Source organism: Rhinoraja longicauda, chromosome 11 (genome assembly GCF_053455715.1).
Source record: "Rhinoraja longicauda isolate Sanriku21f chromosome 11, sRhiLon1.1, whole genome shotgun sequence".
Lineage (NCBI taxonomy): Eukaryota > Metazoa > Chordata > Chondrichthyes > Rajiformes > Arhynchobatidae > Rhinoraja > Rhinoraja longicauda.
This window is the reverse complement of record NC_135963.1, coordinates 37,499,154-37,522,181: the sequence shown is the minus strand read 5'-3', so window position 1 is coordinate 37,522,181 and position 23,028 is coordinate 37,499,154. Positions and strand designations below refer to the sequence as shown.

Sequence of the window (23,028 nt, the reverse complement as noted above, 5' to 3'; positions counted from 1 at the left end):
GTTCATGTTGTTGAGGCAGAATCGTGAAAACATCATTTGACCACAAATGCAATATTTTGAAATTTTGGTGGGAACGTTCACCTGTCCATTGAGTGATCCATCGTGGGATAATTCAACTCTTAATCATTCAGATCTGGATCTCTGCTCCATCCCCTTTGCAATCACCACTCCACATCTGACACATCTATATGGTATGACACAGGTGTAGCATGTTATACTACGATCGACAGCAAGGAAGAAATGAGAGTCCGGCCAATCTCGGTATCAATACTTTATGTTGTAACAGCCACTGGATTCAAGGAGACAATAACCAACATATGTGCACGATACTGGTTCACAAACTCTCATTTTACATCAGCATATATACCACTGAAAACCTGCTTTGTAGAAACTCAGAGCACATATGTCCAAACACCGATTTAAGACCACTGTGCATTTGAGTGCAGGTCTCAAAATATTTGCTCACAAGTTAAATGTTCAGAACAGATGTAGCAGGTTTGAGAAAGCGGCAGCTAACCTGATCAATGAAACCTTTCACTCTGCCCACTTCTGTAATGCAGTCCAAACAAAACACCCACGAGACCACAGGCCGGGGAGCCCCCCAGTTGCTTCTGAGTTACCAGCGTACATTCACACTGGGGCCAAGCAGTTCACGTTCGTGCCAAGCCCTCATTAACTGAATGAAAAATTTGGTGTAAATTAATTTTGACTCAATGAAAATATTCCCTTATAAATAAAGCAACTCTTATTTTGGTCGAGGGTGTCTCAGAGTTGAAATGCATTGAAGCCAACTGCGGAATATGTTGTACGTTAGTCTGATTTGCCATACCTTTCCTCAAAGAGAAATATAAATGCAGTCCTTGTTCTAGAACGTGTAAATTAATATATGCAGTGGGAGGCAGGGAAACTACAAATAGTCCATGTCCACCCTTCATGCAATACAGTTCAGTGCCGACAGTACGTGTCTGCTCTGCACAGTAAATGGTGGCCTCAGGACTTTCTAAAAGTCCTAAGCAGTGAAACATTACAGAAACAACTTCGCCAACAACTTAACCAAGAATCCAAGATGCTGTTAATCCTGTCACTCATTAAATAGCCACACCTGTTTTGACAGCACAAATATGCCATCGACTAGAGAAACAAGGAACTGCAGATGCTGGTTTACAACAAAAGTGGGTCAGGCAGCATCTTGTAGAACATGGATAGGTGACGTTTTGGCTCAGGCCATATTAAACTACTTGGCTCAGCTTATTAATGAAGGTAATGCAACTGTTTTATTAGAGTCATAGATTCATACAGCAGGGAAACAGGCCATTCTGCCCAACTTGCCCATGCTGACCAAGCTGTCCCATGTACAATAGTCCCATCCGCACCTATCCCTCTTTTTTTAGAGATACAGCGCGGAAACAGGCCCATCGGCCCACCGGGTCCGCGCCGACCAGTGATCCTTGCACATTAACACTATCCTACACACACGAGGGACAATTTTTACATTTACCAAGCCAATTAACCTACAAACCTGCATGTCTTTGGAGTGTGGGAGGAAACCGAAGATCTCGAAGAAAACCCACACACGTCACGGGGAGAACATACAATCTCCGTACAGACAGCACCCGTAGTCAGGATCGAACCCGGGTATCCGGCGCTGCATTCGCTGTAAGGCTGCGCCACCGTGACCACCCTCTAAAATGTCCTGTCCATGTACTTGTCCAAATGTCTTTTAAATGTTGTGATATTATCTGCCTCAACTACCTCCTCTGGCAGCTCATTTCATATACCAACCACCCTCTGTTTGAAACTTAACTGGAGGGGAGGATTGTCTAGAGTCTTACTTATTTTAAGTAGGGGGATTTGTGAATTCCATTTTAATTTACAAGACAATATTTCCCTTTGGATAGCGGAGAGGACCAAAAGGTGATGCATCCACACAGGTGATTAACATGGATGCCATTTCCCGTGGGGACGTTTTCCTCTGTGTGACTATCAACACTCATGCAAATGGAAGATGCTTACTAACTTTCCTTGCTGCTGCCGTTCGTATATCGGGTGATAAATGCTAGAGTAACTCAGCGGGACAGGCAGCATCTCTGGAGAGTAGGAACGGGTGACATTTCGGGTCAAGACCCTTCTACAGACTCATATCAGGAGCACTGGTTCAAGAACCCTTTAACCAAAAACTCAGACTATTAAAGCATATAAAAGCCACACACAGGGTGTGCTACTCTGGAAATCAATTCTACATTCTTCTTTGAACTTTATCACTGTTTGCTCAGAATATTAAATATTCCTGATTGGTGAAAGATTGCACTCTTTAGATTTTAGTCTTCAGTGATGCAGCGTGGAAACGGGCCTTTTGGTCCACTGAGTCCGCACCGACCAGCGATTACCCCATACGCTAACACTATCCCACACACTAGGGACAATTTACATTTTATCGAAGCCAATTAACCTACAAATCTGTATGTCTTTGGAGTGTGGGAGGAAACTGGAGCACCTAAAGAAAACCCACATAGTCACAGGGAGAATGTACAAACTCCATACAGCCAGTACCCTTAGGCAGGATCAACCCCGGGTCTCTAGCGCTGTAAGGCAACAATTCTACCGCTGCGCCACCATGCCACCCATTAGTTAAAGTATGATTTGAGTGATGTTAACCTCAGGAAAGAATAACCAAGGGCAATATAATAGGTCTGTGGTACATGTTGTATACCACAGATGTTGTAATATGCTGTACATGGGAATGCATGGAATGGATGGATATGGATCACGTGCAGGCAGAAGAAATTAGTTTAACGAGGTATAATGATCGGCATGGACATTGCAGGGCAAAGGGATTATTTCTGTGCTGCACTGTTCTATGTGTTGGTCAGGGATGTGGTTGCAGACACACACACAACTAACTACATGTGTACACACATGCAGAGAGGCCACTGTGTAATGTTGGCTGCCACTAAACTGTGGGTACTTGGTAAGAGAGGAACAGCTACAGATAATGGGGGAAATAGGTTCTGGTGGAGATGGATTCACCCCAGAGATCAGAGAGAAAGATGGTTGGATGAAGCAGAAGCAAGCTGAATTGTATGACAAGCACAGTGTCACATCACAGAAGACAGACACAAAAAGCTGGAGTAACTCAGCCGGACAGGCAGTATCTCTGGAGAGACGGCATGGGTAAGGTTTCAGGTCGAGACTCTTCTTCAGACCGTTACATCACAGTTATGGAAACAGTTGGTGTTCTATTTACATTAGAAGTCTATTCACGGTTCTAGGCGACAAAACAAGCTAACATTATGGGTATAAATGGAGCTGCAAATGGAGAAATAATGAGAATGACTAGTTAGACACTGCAAACAAGCACAACATTGTGAAAATATCTCATTATCAACTGCCTTTCAACCCTTCGTGAAGCACTACGTGTAACAACAGCAATTTGGACTCCACAGTCAGATTTCTCCGATCATTAAAGTAATAATGTTGCAGAGAAACCCAGTGTGCTGTGCAGCTGGGCAGAGGCAGAATGGAGGCTTCTCAGCCCTTGTTTTTGGGTGGAATATGGGAAGAAATGACTGACCTTAGGACTCGCTGTGAGTGAGGTTCTAACAAGGGTAGACGAGTGTTTCATCTGGAATTGGTCAGAGGGACACAAACTACAATTGATTTCAGCTCAGGCAACCTGAATATGAGCCCTGAAGCCAATGTTCGGTGCTGGGGAAGTGGTTTCTTAGCAGGCACCAGACTGCTCACTTTTACTGTTGTGTTCTTTGATGGCTGAGAGAGTGTTAGCAGCTACTGAGTTCTGACAAAGGGCCACATAAAATATTACATCATCACATTTTTGAGCATTTATACCTCCGCTACAGTAATCTTAAAAGTTGATTCTTTTTAATATGTATAATATATAAAAAGGCTATACTTAATAAATATTAAAACACTTAATCGTAGACCATGCACCTGACTATGTGTAGAGTGGATGTGTATCAGAAGTGCCTACTGCTGGCAGGGAATTCACTAGAGTCTGATCGAACCTGATCTAATCTGCATGCTGGGGGATGCCTGAAGAATGGTTCTTATTCTGAAGAGTGAGTGGGGATGAGTTTGCCATAATGTTCGAGTGAATGTAGAAAGCCATCTGATAGTGGTGCACAGCAGATTCAACGTGTCAAACATATACAGTTGATTGAGAAACTGAACAAGGGTTGGGTGATATGAAGGTGTGTGTGTGTGTGTGCGTGTGTGTGTGTGTGTGTGTGTGTGTGTGTGTGTGTGTGTGTGTGTGTGTGTGTGTGTGTGTGTGTGTGTGTGTGTGTGTGTGTGTGTGTGTGTCTCTACGTTCCACTGTGCTGCAAAGAATGTCCCTGCTGAACTGAGGTCCGCGGGTTTCCCAAGAACGCTGGAACGTCACTAAATGTCACCATTCACTTCTGAGTCTCGTGATTATCGGGAGATTAGGTCTGAACCGCCATAAGGGACCATAACAAAGAATGATGCTCTGGCTGATGGTGGGCATCAGATGCCATTGCTAAACTATCTCCATTGACCAGGTCCTTCACAACAAACTAGGCACATAGTAAGCACAGGAAGGAACTGCAGACACTAGTTTACACCGACGATAGACACAAAATGACGGAGTAACTTGGCGGGTTAGGTAGCGTTTCTGGAGAAAAGAACTAGATGACGTTTTGGGTCGACACCCTTCTTCAGACTGAAGAAGGGTCTCATGCCGAAACATCACCTATACCTTTTCTCAAGAGATGCTGCCTGACCCGCTCAGTTACTCCAGGATTTTGTGTCCATCTTAGGTAACTAGTAATTTGCTCTATGCATCAACCCTCAGACATCCATTAACCATCCTGTGAAGGGGACCTATATCATAGTAACCAGCCTCTTTCCAGGTGGGAAATCAGCGCCTTTTATTGTTCCATTCAAAACACGAGGAGGCATTGAGTTAACACGGGTGCAATCATATCACAAAACACGTGATCCTATTCCAAGATCCCAACTGAATCCGCTGCCTGTGCAATTCCAGACTTGGCAATGCGTGGTGACTCGATGTACCAAATGAGCATTGAATAAAGCTGCCTTTGGTTCACCAAAAATGGAAAACACTCAGCAAAGCAATCTCCATAAACATGGGGCCCCGAACCAGCAGCAACGGCAGAAGACAACGCAATCACTAGCACCACCATCCAATCTTTCCCCGGATTCCTCCTGCTTCTCATGAAAAAGTTAAAATTAAGTGATCCACATGTTTGGCTGACATTACCTAAACAGCTTCATTGTTTCATAGCCATACCAGAGTAAGCCTGGGGTTTAACAATCTCCACAAAACAATTGCAGGCAGCCAAGCAACATTCAACCCCAAAGGTTGCGTGGACTGCTGGCGAAGGAGGGGAGGTGGGTGGGGAGAGATGGGAGGGGTAGGGAATGGCCACAAAACACATTCCTCTGTCAGAACTCTTTATGTTCTCCATAGTCATTGTACAGCACTGTCAGGAACTGCTCCTCACTGATCTTTTTGACTTCTGTGTTCAGTTCCTGCCAGTTTATTCCCGGGGGCTTCATTTCGCTGTATCGGCAGGAGAGATACTTCAAGGAGAGGCGGCGAAGGGTGATCTTGGGTTCCCGCAGGAGGCTTCTGCACCAGTTGTTCAACTCTTCCAATTTGGACAGGATCAGACCAGCCTTCCTGTAGGTGATGAGTTGGGTGAAGAGAGAGGGATGGGGAAATCAGGGAGGGACACCAAAGGGGTGAGTTGACAATGGAGGGGACAGTGGGGGAGAGGCAAGGGCAAATGCAATGAAGAGGGTGGGAGAGAGGTAGAGGTAGAGGGGGAGGGAAAGAGGGGGAGGGAAAGAGGGGGGAGGGAAAGAATGAGGAGGGAAAGGGGGGAGAGGGAAAGGGGAGAGGGAAAGGGGGAGGGGGAAAGGGGGAGGGGGAAAGAGGGAGGGGGAAAGAGGGAGGGGGAAAGAGGGAGGGGGAAAGAGGGAGGGAGGGGGGAGGAAAGAGGGAGGGAGGGGGGAGGAAGGGGGAGGGAGGGAGGGAGGGGGAGGGAGGGAGGGAGGGAGGGAGGGAGGGAGGGAGGGAGGAGGGAGAGAGAAGAGAGAGAGAGAGAGAGAGAGAGAGAGAGAGAGAGAGAGAGAGAGAGAGAGAGAGAGAGAGAGAGAAGAGAGAGAGAGAGAGAGAGAGAGAGAGAGAGAGAGAGAGAGAGAGAGAGAGAGAGAGAGAGAGAGAGAGAGAGAGAGAGAGCGCTCAAAGAAGGGGAGAGAACAAGGTAGACATGAGAAAAGCAGATGAGACAGAAGATGAGAAAGATTGAGAGTTCAATGGTGGGAGAGAGGGAAAGGAAGTGCAAAGGTAAGATGGAGGGGAAAGCAGTGAAAAGAAAAGGGAGAGAGAAGATGATGATGGAACAATAAGGTGGAGTGGTGAAGCAGAGATGGAAATAAGAGGGAAGAAGAATAAGTAGTGTTAGGTTTAAAGTTATGCTGATGTCACATCTTCCATGTGAATTGTGAAAAAGAAAAACTGTATAAACAGGGGTTTGATCAAATATTATTATTAAAACTTTTAATTTACAAACTCAAATATTTTGTGGCTTCAAATGGTGAGGAGCAGTTGTTTGGTTGATGACCGGGGAAATGGAACAAAGGCTCCCACCATTTCATTCCGGTCTGTATTGAACAAGTGTCCCATTGGACAACTGGACCAGCACACCATCAATGGCAGAAATGTTGAGGACCGTTGTTCTGCAGAATTTGAACATATAATTTCAGCCAACTCTTTGGAGGGCTGCTGAGAGAGTGACAATCAACGAAACTAACCAACTCGTGTGAATGGGTCTTGGCTGTTTGCACACAGTATCTCTAAACTAAACTAAACTAAACTAAAGGATTATCTCAAAGATACAACTGCTGTGACCAGCTTTTCTTTGGGCATTGGGTGAAGTTTAGTATGACAGAGCTCTCATAAGTGGGTTGGACAGTGTCACGAGGCAAGCCGAAGAAATGCTGCAGGGAGATGCACCTTCTGTGAAACTGATGAAATTTGTGCTTGCAATTTCAGACGATCCCGTCTCAGGAATTTTTTTACATGTGGGAATCATTCAAAATTTCTTAGTAAATATTCATCAAAAACAGGCTTAATACTGAACTTGGCAAAGTTATTTGAAGAATATACCTCAACGATGAAGTTGAGCAGGTTGACCATATTTATAGCCCTTCACTGAAATACAGCCTCTAAACCTCCCTGAAACCTGAAATCTTTACTTTGATGTTTTTAACTTAAGCGGAATATTTACAAATGAATAAAGAATGAAAAAAAACTAACAACCTGAGGCAAAACTACTACCAGGGAATTTAAAAAAAAATATAGTGTATTGCATTAAATCCAGTGATCAAGTCCAGCTTAAACACCAGAAGCATTTGCAGCCTCTCCACTGTGCAAAGATTTTGGCCATTAGACTTTAGAGATACAGGATTGAACCAAGGTCTTTGGCACTGTGAGGCAGCAGTTCTATCAGCACGACACTGTTGCTACTCGATCTCCATGTCTTTCTATGGCCTTCTCTTCCTTCACCCTAAAACTTTATCAGTAAATTCAGAATGGTTTTCTATATCTGGGGACACTGGTTCCTCATTTCATAAATTCTGCACCATATTCATCACAGACTCTGCCGGTCTGACAAAACCACCACATGCTTTAATTAGGTGGAAAAAAGATGACCTTGTGTTTCTGGAGGGCATATTATGTGGGGGTATGGGGAGAAGCAGGAACGGGGTACTGATTGAGAGTGATCAGCCATGATCGCATTGAATGGCGGTGCTGGCTCGAAGGGCTGAATGGCCTGCTCCTGCACCTATTGTCTATTATCTATTATTCAGTATGATTCTCCTGCCTTATGGCGACAACACACACCTACTTATTATGTTAGCAGGCAGGTGTGTGGTGTTGTTAACACTGAAAGATCAATAGAGAGAAGGATCAGTGATGAGGTTACATCAATAATAGTTCACCCTTAGAGTGTTCACCATGTTCAGAATGATGGTGCTGTAAACTGGTCACAGTTTCTCATTTGCCCAATTATTGAGGAGCAGCAGTGGAAATTGTGATGTGCCCAAAACACAGATAAAGGTAAAAGGAGCCAAAACATGAGTACTGTAAGCCATTGAGGTTTGGAGCAGAAGACCATGGGCTGAGATTGTTGTTGGTACATCTATGTTCTAGTTTTAGTTTAGTTTAGTGACACAGCGTGGAAACAGGCTCCTTGGCCCACTCAGTCCACACCAACTAATGACACTAGATGTATCCTACACAGTAGAGACAGTTCACAGAAGCCAATAAATCTGTACGTCTTTGGAATGTGGGAAAAAAACAGAGAACCTAGAGAAAACCCACACAGTCACAGGGAGAATGTGCAAACTCCATTCAGACAGCACCCATAGTCAGGATTGAACCTGGGTCTCTGGTGCTGTAAGGCTGCAATTTTACCACTGTGCTGCTGTGCCACTGTGCAGCCCCTGTGTTTTGGTGCACTGGCACTGAAGTGTTCTTCAATATGCAGAGAAACATATTTTATGTATCTGTGCTTATGGTTGATGCCCAGCCATCCATCTATCATGTGTGTGAAGGAACTGCAGATGCTTGTTTACATCAAAACTAGACACAAAATGCTGGAGTAACTCAGCGAGACAGGCAGCATGTCTGGACAGAAGTGATGGGTGACGTTTCAGGTCGAGACCCTTCTTCAGACTAAGACGTCTGAAGAAGGGTTTCGACCCGAAACATCACCCATTCCTTCTCTCCAGAGAGCGCTGCCTGTCCGCTGAGTTACTTCAAAATTTTGTGTCTATCTTCCATTGGTGATGTTGGCTCAACGTTTCTCTCTCCATTGGCACAACCGGATCTGCTGGGATTGCTCCACAGCCCTTATATCAGTGCCTGCTAACACAGATAAAGTGTAATCATCGTCTAACTGCCCCACTGACTCAGTCGCCCTGGTCTTACTCCATCATAGCCATTCCCTTTGCCCTATCAATCCAGCCCACCACCTACACTGTAAATTTGTAGCTGCATTTCGGAGAAGAGCTTGTTTTCGTCACATTCCCAGGTCAGACAAAGGATCTTCAAATTGAAACATCAAGTTTAGTTTAGTTTAGTTTATTGTCATGTGTATCGAGGTACGGTGAAAAGCTTTTGTTGCTTGATAACCAGTCAGTGGAAAGACTATACATGGTTACAATCAAGCCGCCCACAGTCTACAGATACAGGATAAAGGGAATAATGTTTAGTGGCAAGATAACGTGCAGTAAAGTCCGATTAGAGAAAGTCTGAGTTATAACATGCTTTTGTTTCAGATTTGCAACATCTGCAAGAAGAGGATCAGCAGGTGTACAGGAACATCAAGACCTTTAAGTCACACAACATTCTGACTTGGAAACAGATTGCCACTCAAACTTGGTGAAATTAGGGATGGAACATTAGCATTTTGATTGAAAGATACAGCACGGGAACAAGCCTTTTAGCCCACACCGATCATCGATCATCCATTGCTCTAGTTACTATGTTATTCCAGTTTTGCATCCACTCCCTAGACACGGGGGTCAATTTACTGAGGTTTTCAAACCTGCATGTCCTTGGGATGTGGGAGGAGCCAGAGCATCTGGAGGAAACCCACGCCGCCACAGAGAAAATGTGCAAACTCCACACTGACAGCACCCGGGGTCAGGATCAAACCTGAGTCTCTGGCACTGTGAGGCAGTAGCTCTATCATCTGGGCCACTGTGCTGCTCTGTCACCCATGAGGAGTTTTTTAATTCATCTTTCCCACTCCTTGCCCGGCTGAATTTCATGGCCTCCCCCCCCCTGTAAATGGTTGAAGTTGCCTTACCTTGGTCCCAATTCATCTTCACAGCGCCAAGTAAATTCTCCAAAGTGTTCATAGTCCTGGTTGTAGTGATAATAGACACGGTGTAGAGTAGAGGAGCCCAGATCCATCAGTGTATTGTATGCAGTTTGCTGTTCCTTTCCACTTGTGTAGCCATTGAACAAGTTATAGATTTTGTCAGCAATTTCTGCGAAAGAAATCAAAGTAAATCAGTTAACAGGGGGACACAAGGAACTGCAGATGGTGGAATCTTGACCAGTCTGGAGAGAGGGTCCTGACCCAAAACATCACCCATCCATTCCCTCCACAGATGCTAACTGACCCATTGAATTTAGTTTTTTTGCTTTGTTTGCAATACTGCATGGAAACAGGCCCTTTGGCCCACTGAGTCCATGCCAACACACCGATCACCCATTCACACTAGTTCTATGTTGTCCCACTTTCTCATCCATTCCCTACACACAAGCGGCAATTTACCGAGTCCAATTAACCTGCAAACTCTGCATGAATTCGCGATGTGGGAGGAAACCAGAGTACTCAGAGGAAATCCACGCAGTCACAGGGAGAACGTGCAGACTCCACACAGAAAGCATCTGAGGTCAGGATCGATGACTCTACGCAGTTAGTCATTGCCATTGTTGAATAATCATTGGAGGGAACATTAATATTCAAATGTGTAAAAAACAGGGCGCAGAAGGGGATCTATGCCAGGCAGCTGTGATAACGCTAGCAATGACTAATTGAGTAAATTCATAGTTACACAGAATGGAAACAGACCCTTTGACCCAACTCGTCCAATGCTGGCCAAGCTGCCCCTTCTAAGTAGCCCCATGTCCCCGCGTTTGGCCCTTATCCCTTTGAATCTTTCCGATCCATGTACCTGTCTAAGTGTCTTTTTAATGCTGTTATAGTATCTTCCTCGACAACATCCTCTGGCAGCTAGTTCCACACATAATGTATGAGTGATGTATAAGAATACTAGCGGGAGAATCTACACAGCACAATGCAAAGCTGGATTAAATTATGCTATTTTGGACTACCCCTCCCCATTTCCCCTCCCTCTTTCTTTCACCACCTAGACTCACACCTAATTCTTCCCCCGCCCCTCCATCTATAATCCTTCCTCTAGCTTCACAATTTGCAACTCCAATCTTTTCACCTCATACCTTCTGTCGTTTCATCTCTGGCCTTTGTCCAACCATGTGCCTATAAGCACCCTCGCCTTACTTGTGTCCAACTATTATTCAGCAGGCTTTATCCTGGCCATCCTCTCTTCCCGGTTTCTCCCTCCCTCCCCACCACAATCAGCCTGAAGAAGGGTCCCACCCCAAAATGTCACCTATCCATGTTCTCCAGAGATGCAGCCTAACCAACTGAGATACTCCAGCACTTTGTGTCTTTTTTTGGAAACTCAGCATCTGCAGTTTCTTCTTTCAATTGTCTTTTCAGTTAGCCAACACTTTTTGTTCAAGAGGTAACATTTAATTGAATTAAGCAACATGTTTTTGGGTTGGCAGATAATGTTTTGAGTTAGAGGGCAGCATTTTCACCTGGTGGGTGCCCAGACTTCACAGAAACCCATCAATTTGAGAGAGAGTCCAGAAATCAAACTACTGAGAAAGCTATCCTCATTTTCACGAGTTCTACTGACAGCAGTCGGCATGCATTATTGATATTTTGGAGGCAGCAGCTGAAGAGTAATGTGTTTTAAATTTTGATGCTGAACCTTCAGGTGAACTTTGCCAGTTGGAAGCTTCAGCCAGGAAACTTCTTTTTGAAGTCCACATTCAGAAGGAGAGCGAGTGGCATCTTTATTGTTCCCCATATCAGCCCAAGGAGAGAAATGTGAATTCCATTGTTTGATGTTCTTATCTGTCCTGTACAATTTAAATCACTTGTTTATGCCTGGTTTCTATCTGCTGAGTGTCCCATTTGCTTTGCATAAAAATAATGATGTGGTAATATTTGATGTTTTCCAATAGACAATTTGCAGAGAATGTTATCGAGAGCCTTTAGATAAAAGTTATGGTTCACAAAGATTATCACAAAGATTATGTAATTAGATATTGGAGAGTCGGTAACTCTACAACAATATCCAAATCAACACAAATGAACAAGAAGGGCAGTGCGGTGCTGCAGCAGGTGGAGCTGCTGCCTCTCAGTGCTAGAGACCCGGGTTCAATCCTGATCTTGAGTGCTGCCTGTGTAGGTTTCCTCTGAGTGCTGCTGTTTCCTCTCACATCCCGAGCACATGCGGGTTTATGGATTAATTGGCCTATGTAAAATTCCCCCTAATGTTCAGAGAGTGGATGAGAAAGTGGAGTGACATAGACTTAGAGTGAACGGGTGATCGATGGTTGGCGTGGACTCAGTGGACCGAGCGGCTTATTTTCATAGTGTCTTTCAATGATTCAGCGAAGACACAAGAGACTGCAGATGCGAAAATCTTGAGCAAAACACAAAGTACTGGTGTAACTCAGTGGGTCAGGAAGCATTTGGGGAGGGAATGGACAGGTGACATTTCAGGTCGGGTCCCAGACTGCAGACAAATGGACAAGAGGTAGGATGTTTAGTGATTATATAGACCAAGTGGACCTGTTGGGTCCAAACCTCTCCTGCATTGGTGCAGCACCCCCTCCTGCCCTCCCCTTCACCCCTTCCCCCTAGCCCCTCCCCATCCCTCCCATGCTCCCCTCCTCTCTCCCCCCCTACCCCCCCTCCCCTCCCCTTCCTCCCCCCTCCCTACCCTCCTCCACCCCTCCCTTCCCTCCCCCCTCAGCCCAACCATGGGAGGGGAGTGCCCCCTTGGCCATAGGCGGGCAAGGGGGGACAGGGAACAGGCCCCTGCGGGCCGGTCGTGGAGCCAAACCCTCTTGTTGCTCGGCTGCGAGCGGCGGGAACGGCCATCTTGTGGATCCTCTGCCGCTGCCTCTGTGGCGCGCTGCACCACGAGAGGAAAGTCAGTTGTGGGGCATGCTGGGACGGGAGCCGGTCCTCCCGGGGGGGGGGGGGGGGGGGGGGGGGCGGGGAGCGCATTTATTAAAGTTTATTATGTAAATTGTTTTTTAAAAGTAACAAAAGTGGGTTTATTCAGACCACGGGAGAATGGTGAATAAGGTGGGCCTAAAATTGTTGCACTGTCCTGTGCCGTTTTGGCTGTGTAGAGGGCATGGTAGACAGATAGACAGATAGACAGATAGACAGAAAGACAGATAGACAGATAGACAGATAGACAGATAGACAGACAGACAGACAGACAGACAGACAGACAGACAGACAGACAGACAGACAGACAGACAGACAGACAGACAGACAGACAGACAGACAGACAGATAGACAGATAGACAGATAGACAGATAGACAGATAGACAGATAGACAGATAGACAGATAGATAGATAGACAGATAGACAGATAGATAGATAGACAGATAGACAGATAGATAGATAGATAGATAGATAGATAGATAGATAGATAGATAACAATCAGTGAATGATGGGACCAGTACAAGTGGGGATGATCCAGGATCTGATGCAATGTAGACCCTGTTTAACCAAAAGGTTGCTAGACGGAAAGGTACCTTTAGCCTTGACATCATCCACGAGCGGGCAGGGCACTTTGACAGTAACTGCACTTGGCCTGGAGCGCCTCCCAGTGTTGTCTACAGTCCACAAGGTAAACCTGGGTTGAACATAAAAGATCCCCGAAGTTAGCTGATAGACAATACAGTTAACTTATTTATCTTCAAAATCTGGGCAGAAGCGCACACTGGCACCTGCAGAAGATACTAGCTAGACTGAAACCAGCTGCGAATCAGCTGGAATCCAGTTCAGAACAGAAATAGCACCGGCCAACATCTAAGCAGAAGCAGCTCCGCATTATATATTTAGACATTTTCTCAGAACAGACGGTGCACAAACTTCACTTGTAAGAATGAACAGAGCATCAGACAAGAGTCAGACCAGATGTGGCTGATGCTCGGGATGCTTTGATTTCACACATAATCCCTTCCCTTTATATTGTTGTGTCCCTTGCAAGGCAGAAAGTCTCAAAGCACAATGTAAGAGGTGGTGCAAAGGTAACTTTGAGTGAAAAATTCGATAGGCTAAAGAGTCATGTTTTCAGAAGAGAATACCAGTTAGTGGAAGTAGGCTCAGTGCTGGAAACCAGCACCTACAGTTGTTTGTTTCACCGTACCAGAGTTTGTGGCACTGCTGGTGTGGCACAATTGTGCAGCTGTGGAGTTGTTGCCTTACAGTGCCAAAGACCCTGGTTCGATCCTGACTATGGGTGCTGTCTGCATGGAGTTTGTACATTCTCCCTGTGACCGTGTGCGGTTTCCTCCCACATTCCAAAGACGTACTGGTTTGTAGGTTAATTGGCTTCGGTAAAATTGTAAATTGGCCCTCGTGTGTATAGGATAGTGCTCGTGTATGGGACTTGGTGGACTGAAGGGCTTGTTTCCATCCTGTATCTCTAAAATCCTCTAGCGGGTATCTCTAAAATCCTCTAGTGGGTCGGATTTGCCCCCTGCTGGCAAGGGGTCTGGAACTCTGGCCCGGCTGGAACCGGCAGATCCATTCCCATAGCCGACTTCCAAGGCCAACTATGCGGGCTGGTATCTCTATTGGTCCAACAAAACTGATAATCCAGAAAGACTCTGGAACCAAGGGCGTGGGAAAATCGGTGGTGGACCTGTAGTTATTATTTCTATTAATACCCAACACACTTCTGATTTAAGACATTAAAGGGCCTGTCCCACTTAGGCGATTTTTCTGTCGACTGCCGGCGACTGTCAAAGTCGTAGCAGATCGCCAACATTTTCTTTTACCCTACGACAATGACCACGACAATGCCGAGTAAGGTCGAGATTACACCGTCTTCAGGAAACATCGCGGAATTCCCACGCTTATCAATGCTTCTCCGCCGTCCTAGTTTTCGCTGAAATCACTGACAAGTCGGTAATTACTTGAGAGTTTTGAAATATAACATCTTGCCCGGGTTACTTGAAAACCAAGCTTCACGGTAACAAGGCATAAACTGGATTGACTTCCAGTTTACTAATAGCAGTATTAAGAAATGTAATTTTAAAAGTGGTTAAATGGATTTTTGTGCAGAGTGTAGGCATTCTTTGAAAATGTACGGGAGATGCATATCTGGTTTCTGGGTTGCATATCTGAGTTGGGAACCTACTTTAAATGTAATCGCTGATGGCCATAAACATCGCGAAAATTCCCATGCTTACCTGATCATCAAATTGTCGCCTCTAATCTACCTGTCAAATGTCCTGACGATAAATAAATTGGTTAAACACAAGTATTTTATGGCATCTTCAAATGACTTTACTTAATTTGATATTACGTGCTTCTAAATGCATCTAAGAGAACCTAGCAAACCTGAGGACAGCATTCGACAGCGCCCGCAATAAGCAACGATACCTGGCGACAAGCCAGCTGTCGCCGAGAAATTTCATACCGGTTGATTTCTCAGCGACGTGCCGAGATCCACTAGGATTCTTTGAAGACACCTCACGATCATGCCCATGACACCCCGGCGAACTGTTAACGACAGCCTAGTCGCCGGCAGTCGCCGTAAAATCACCTAAGTGGGACAGGCCCTTTAAAACATACCAATATGAGGTGTTGCACTGTGTTATGTCAAACTATGGCAGGACTTACACAGTAAGTGGTAGAGCCCAGGAGAGTTTTGCAGACAGAGAGATCTGAAAGTGCAGGTGCATATTTTCCTGAAAGTGGTGATTAAGGTGGATCGTGCAGTGAAGAAGGCATTTGGTACATTTGTCATCATTGGGAAAGAGAACGAGAACAAAAAATGGACATCGTAAAACAGCTGTACAAGTCGTGATGGGACCACACTTGGAGCACTGTGTGCAGTTCTGGTCACCCGACTATAGAAAGGACGTCATTAAGTTCGAAAGAATGCAAAATAGATTCACCAGGTTGTTACCTGGGCTTGTGGGCTTGAGTTATAGGGAGAGGTTAGTGGGAGAGTCTTGGACCAGAGGTCATAGCCTCAGAATTAAAGAATGTTCCTTTAGGAAGGAGATGAGGAGGAATTTCTTTAGTTAGAGGGTGGTGAATCTGTGGAATTCATTGCCACAGAAGGCTGTAGAGGCCAAGTCAGTGGATATATTTAAGGGATATGAATCAAAAACAAGTCAATAAGATGAGCCCAATATGCCAATTTTGTCATGATGGGTAGGATGGGTCAAATGACATGTTTCCATGCTGTACAGCTCTATGACTCATTTACACTGAAGTTCCCAATGAACTAGGTGAGATTAAAGTGAGGATTAGAATCAGGGTCCAGGTGAGTTTAAGGGGAGCATGTGAAACAGGAGAATGTTGAAACAGGGAACTGCAGATGCTGGTTTACAAAAAAAAGACACAAAGTGCTGGCAGAACTCACCAGATTAGCCCTTATATCTGTCAAAATGTCTTTTAAAAGTGGTAAATCTCTGGAGAAGCTGAATCGGTGACGTTTTGATTTGGGACATAGAAACATAGAAAATAGGTGCAGGAGTAGGCCATTTGGCCATTCGAGCCTGCACCGCCATTCAATATGATCATGGCTGATCATCCAACTCAGTATCCCGTACCTACCTTCTCTCCATACCCCCTGATCCCTTTAGCCACAAGGGCCACATCTAACTCCCTCTTAAATATAGCCAATGAACTGGCCTCAACTACCTTCTGTGGCAGAGAATTCCACAGGTTCACCACTCTCTGTGTGAAAAAAAACTTTCTCATCTCGGTCCTAAAAGACTTCCCCCTTATCCTTAAACTGTGACCCCTTGTTCTGGACTTCCCCAACATAGAAACATAGAAAATAGGTGCAGGAGTAGGCCATTCGGCCCTTCGAGCCTGCACCGCCATTCAATATGATCATGGCTGATCATCCAGCTCAGTAACCTGTACCTGCCTTCTCTCCATACCCCCTGATCCCTTTAGCCATAAGGGCCACATCTAACTCCCTCTTAAATATAGCCAATGAACTGGCCTCAACTACCTTCTGCGGCAGAGAATTCCACAGACTCACCACTCTCTGTGTGAAGAAATGTTTTCTCATCTCGGTCCTAAAAGACTTCCCCCTTATCCTTAAGCTGTGACCCCTGGTTCTGGACTTCCCCAACATCGGGAACAATCTTCCCGCATCTAGCCTCCCCAACCGCTTAAGAATTTTATATGTTTCAATAAGATCCCCCCTCAGTCTTCTAAATTCCAGAGAGTATAAGCCCAGTCTATCCAGTCTTTCTTCATATGAAAGTCCTGCCATCCCAGGGATCAATCTGGTGAACCTTCTCTGTACTCCCTCTAAGGCTAGAATGTCTTTCCTCAGATTAGGAGACCAAAACTGTACACAATACTCCAGATGCGGTCTCACCAAGGCCCTGTACAACTGCAGCAGAACCTCCCTGCTCCTAAACTCAAATCCTCTTGCTATGAATGCTAACATACCATTCGCTTTCTTCACTGCCTGCTGCACCTGCATGCTTGCTTTCAATGACTGGTGCACCATGACACCCAGGTCACGTTGCATCTCCCCTTTTCCTAATTGGCCACCATTCAGGTAATACTCTGCTTTCCTGTTCTTGCCGCCAAAGTGGATAACCTCACATTTATCCACATTATATTGCATCTGCCATGCATTTGCCCACTCTCCTAATCTATCCAAGTCACTCTGCAGCCTCCTAGCATCCTCGCAGCTAACACTGCCACCCAGCTTCGTGTCATCCGCAAACTTAGAGATGTTGCATTCAATTCCCTCGTCCAAATCAGATTGAAACAGGACCCTGGTCAGTTTAAAAGGAGCACAGGAAACATGGCCTTGGTGAGTTTAGAGGGAGCACAGGCAGCAGGGTCACTGTGCATATAAAAGTATGTGTAAAAAAGGACCCTAGTGAATACAAAAGAGCATGAAAGTCAGGGTCCTAAGGATTCAAAGGGAGCATTGGAATAGTGTCTCAGTGAGTTTAAAGAGAGCTCGAGAAACACCATGTAGTGAGCTAGATGCTATACTATCGAAATTTCTGAACAGTAGGTTATCAGTGCTTTACAATATCTAGAAAGTCAACAGTCAGTTCCGAATGGAAGTATAGGTGTTTTCTACATCGGTGCCATCGGTCCAACTTTCCAATGCCAATCAAGATGCCCCATCTACACTACTCCTACCTGCCTGCATTGGGCCCATATCCTTCTAAACTATTCCTAACCACATACCTGGCCAAATGTCTTTTAAGTGTTGACATAGTACTTACCTCCTCCGGCAGCCCGTTCCATATACCCATTGCACTTTGTGTGGAAAAAGTTGCCCCTCAGTTTCCTATTAAATCTTTCCCCTCTCACCTTAAACCTATATCCTCTGGTACAGCAAAGAGGGGCAGTATAGAAATAAACTCTCAAAATCCTAAATATTAATTTATACTCTCTAAACTCAGTGTTGTATTTCAAAATAATCTTGATGGTGAAACTTCCTTTTGAATGGAGGAGCCTTGGGGAGTTGAGACTACATCCACCTCGGTTACCCATTTTGGCTACATTCTAAATGTCTGGTTGCAGAAGGCGGATGTGCTTAGATTAGAGGAGAGCAGAGGTAAGTCTAGCTACATAGTTCAATAATAGACTTCCTTTGTACTCTCCACACAAAAATGTTTCAACCCAGAGTGAGAAGCTCACAGACACTTGGACTAGTCAACACTTGTGAAGAATTGAGTGAGAATTCAAAGTTATTATTAAACACCAGCACAGGTGCTTTGGACTGGAATAAGATTAGACTTTGGAATGCTTGGTTCGACCTTTGACACCACCTCCTTTCACCAACTGGTCTGCCCACGTGTAAAGTTATTCAAGATTAAGCAGCGATAGAGCAAAGGATTTAAACCTGTAAACGCACTGAACTATGTCAATACTTTGCCTGAGACTGTAGCTGAGACTGCATGGACTGTTACTGAAGTACATTTGAGCATCAGCCCAGCTGGTTTGAACTTTTACCCTGGGCTCAATGTAAATGATTTAGATTGTGCCTGCCATACAGATCGGATGAGTTCAGAGGATGGAAGGCATAAAGAATCAATGTCAAGACTTTTATTTTAAATTGTTCGTAACATGATAATTAATTGGATGACACAACATGCGATTGGTGCTGCTGGATGGTACTAACATTTGGTACTATAACAATATTTAAAAGACATTTGGACAGGAAAGGTTTTATAGGTATATATCGGTCTAGTGTTGATGGCATCTTGGTCGGCATGGGCAATTTGGGACGAAGGGGCTGTTTCCGCGCTGCACGACTCTGGAGTTCCCTTCACCAGTAAAACTGCTGGGTTTCTGACACCATAACCTGGCTGCTTGTCCAAAAGCATTGTTGCTCTCTCTCATCAGCCCACCAAAGAGAGGGCTGAAATTATATACACAAGTTCTGCAGAACAGTGGTCACTGACGTTTCTGCTAAAGGGCCTATTTCCACACTGTATAACTCTGTAACATGTTGATAACAATCCCAGACCACAGTTTACTCCATCAATAGGATATTATTTTGGTGTATGCTTTTGTTGTATTAAAATCCAAATTAAATATGTGGTGCCTTAGTGAGAATTCTCACAGAGATTACATATCTTACCTTGATACTTCATAATGATGTAGAAGGAGGACTGTTAATTCATGGAGTCCATGTCTGATCTTGCAGCAATTCGATTCTATTCTACACTCCCCCCTTTCCATCCCTCTTTAGTCAGAGGGTGGTGAATCTGTGGAATAATTTGCCACAGACGGCTGTGGAGGCAAAGTCAATGGATATTTTTAAGGTGGAGATAGATAGATTCTTGTTTAGTAAAGGTGTCAGGGGTTATGTGGAGAAGGCAGGAGAATGTGGTTGAGAGGGAAAGATAGATCAGCCATGATTGAATGGCAGTTTCAGTCTGAAGAGTCCTGACCTGGAACATCACCCATCATATCAACATCATATCATATATATATACAGCCGGAAACAGGCCTTTTCGGCCCTCCAAGTCCGTGCCGCCCAGCGATCCCCGTACATTAACACTATCCTACACCCACTAGGGACAATTTTTACATTTACCCAGCCAATTAACCTACATACCTGTACGTCTTTGGAGTGTGGGAGGAAACCGAAGATCGCGGAGAAAACCCACGCAGGTCACGGGGAGAACGTACAAACTCCTTACAGTGCAGCACCCGTAGTCAGGATCGAACCTGAGTCTCCGGCGCTGCATTCGCTGTAAAGCAGCAACTCTACCGCTGCGCTACCGTGCCGCCCGTTTTCTCCAGAGATGTTGCCTGACCTGCTGAGTTACTCCAGCACTTTGTGTCTGTCTATGAGAGTAATGTTAATAGTGCTGACTCCTCCCACTTTGGCTACATGGGAAATGTGGAGAATGTGGCTTGCTGATGGATGTGCTTGGGCACAACAAGGTCAGGCATGGTCTTGCAATTCACACTGAGCACTGCGAGACCCCTGTTCAGTTTGGAGTCAATAGGTTAAGACCAGCGTAGTAGTATTGGTGTATTAGCATTACAGGTATCAAGATGCAGTGGATAACTTTGCATTCTACATGGGTAAATCATACCAGACATGAGAACATCAGGTAGTGGAAAAGGGAAAATAAACAGACTGCAGAATATAGTTTACAGCTACAGAGAAAGTGCAGATTAAAGAAAAAGTGCCAGGGCCGCAATGAGGTAGACAGGAAGACCTGGAAATTCATCCTCAGCAGGTGAAAGAGTTGCTCTGAAATCTGATGGCAGTGGGGGAAGAAGCTGTTGTTGAATCGGATGGTATGAGCTTTCAAGCTTTTGTATCTTCTGCTAAACAGATCATAGCTGGTCGGCAGAGAGCAGAGGCAGGCCAGGGGGCAGAGTGTGTTCCCCACCCACAAGGTGAGTGGAGCTGCTTCTGTGGGAGGCAGCTCATCTCCCACACCACTGCCTGACTGCCTGCCTTCGACATGACTCCCCGCATCAATCAAGACGTTGGACTTCCATCTTCCACTTACCCCAGTAGAACTGGCCAGTAGTTCTTTCAAATTACCTCTCTACTCAAGCTTAGGTAGGAAGGATCAAAAGGCTAATCACATTCACAGCTAATGCTGTTTTCATTCGAGAGCATTTGTCGGGAAAGGAATATTGAATAGCCATGGAGACTCCGGAACCGTGACTAATCCTTATCGTCTCTGGTCCAGTCACAGCATCTAATTCCATCCATGATGATGGCCATTAATGCAGTAAAGCTTGGGGATCAAATCCAGGAACTAACTTTGCTGAGACTCAGTGATACTATCACCCAGAGAATGCATTAACCATCAACGCTATCAAAACCTTGTTCAATTATTTATCCTTCATAAACAATAGAAACAAACTTTAAATACCACACTGCGTCAAAACAATTTCTAAATTGCAACGCTACTGGCTTAGACACAAAATGCTGGAGTAACTCAGTAAATTCAGACTTCAGCCTGAAGAACAGACTTCAGTCTGAAGAAGGGTACTTTTCTCCAGAGATGTTGCCTGACCTCCGAGTTACTGCAGCATTTCATGTCTATCTTCGGTGTAAACCAGCCTTTGCAGTTCCTTCCTACATAATGTTATTGACTTGCTCTATATCCCGAATGGATTTAAAGAATAGTTCAATGGCTTCATCCCAGCATCCGAATAAATGATAAATGATCAAGGCTGAAAAATCAGATTCCTGTGCCAACTTTATATAATGGAGGGTCAAAGCATCTCTTGCCTCAACAACATCAAAAATACTGAAGACACTGATCTTACCATATTGCTCAGGCTGGTGTGGTTAGTATGGTTTTCCAACTTAAATACATGCACATGTTTGCAGTTAGAGAATCCTAGTCTTGAGCATCAGATCCAAGAGACAGTGAGCGATATGGGCCACAAAACATCTGCAGGCACCATGGCCATCAGCTTGCTTGGCACGAGCCCCATGTTCAAAACATTACCCACTTGAGCACAGCCACCTTCTATCTCAGTATCCCCCATCTGCTCCAAATTATTCCAAACAGATGATAGAACCTGTGACCTCTTTCAAGTCGAGAAAGCATTAACTCTCTCAAAACTGGCTGCTGAGAGCGAATGTAATCTGTTTGGGAAACAGCAAAAATCACCTTAACCATGTGGCTCCCCTCTCAATATATCTACGCTGTTGCTGGACTCCATGTGAGTGCTGAGTTTCTCACACCACCCTCAGAGCCAAGCACAACCAATGTAGAGTTTGCCTTTCCCTCCACATCCTACACCTCCGGAACTCTCCAAGGATCAATCCTAGACATTCTTCTCCTTCTGCTGCAGTTGGTAGCTGCTGATTCACAGCACCGGACCCAGGTTCAACCCTGACCTCGGGTGCTGTCTATGTGGAGTTTGCATTTTTCTCCTGTGACTGCAGGGGTTTCTTCGGGGTGTTCTGGCCTCTTGTTGATAGGTTAATTGGCCACAATAAATTACCCCGACTGTAGATGAATGGTAAATGTGGGGATAATAAAAACTGAGATTATTGTGAGTAAACCGTAAATGGGTGATTGATCGTTGGTGTGGACTGTGTGTGCTAAAGGACCTGTTTCTGTGGCTCTATCACTTTCTTCAATTTGCTTTCTGTAAGATCCATCTCTTTGTGAACTATCCTTCAGGATAGGTATGCACCAACCAGAACAGAGAGACCAGACTTTAGTACCACAGTCCCAGTATTTGTCATTCTCACTGTATTCTGGTCAACAAATGAAGAGCACATTAAACATTGTGAGACCATTCGTGAATCAATGAAATAACTTAGAACACGCACTAATTAAATATTAGGCCAAATAATAAAGTCACAATTTGCAACTCTTCACTCCTTTCGTCTCACACCTTCTGTTTTTTCATCTCTGGCCTCTGTCCAACCTTCGTCTGCCTATCAACCCCCCACACCCCTTGCTTGTGTTCATCTATTACCTGCCATGCTTTGTCGTGCCTCTCCTCTCTTCCAGCTTTCACCCCTCCTCCCTCCCTCCCTCCCCCCCCCCCCCAGAATCAGCCTGAAGATGGGAAACATCACCTATCTATACGACTTGATAATTAAACTAGTAGTGAGGTTAAACAAGATAACAGTGGGATTTAGTAC

The 23,028-nt window shown here is 45.0% G+C and overlaps 1 protein-coding gene across 2 annotated transcripts in view; it reads right to left on the bottom strand.

The window, feature by feature from the left end:
- Positions 1–262: 262 nt before the first annotated feature.
- The window catches only part of astn1 (astrotactin 1), a 1,605,092-nt gene continuing 1,582,326 nt past the window's right edge, over positions 263–23,028 (bottom strand). For both annotated transcript variants that reach the window (XM_078407397.1, XM_078407398.1), the window contains 3 exons: positions 13,463–13,563; positions 9,888–10,071; positions 263–5,686 (listed from right to left, as the gene is read on the bottom strand). In XM_078407397.1, coding sequence (XP_078263523.1) covers positions 5,449–5,686; positions 9,888–10,071; positions 13,463–13,563 — 523 coding nt within the window. In that variant the 3' untranslated portion in view covers positions 263–5,448. The remainder of the gene's footprint in view (positions 5,687–9,887; positions 10,072–13,462; positions 13,564–23,028) is intronic.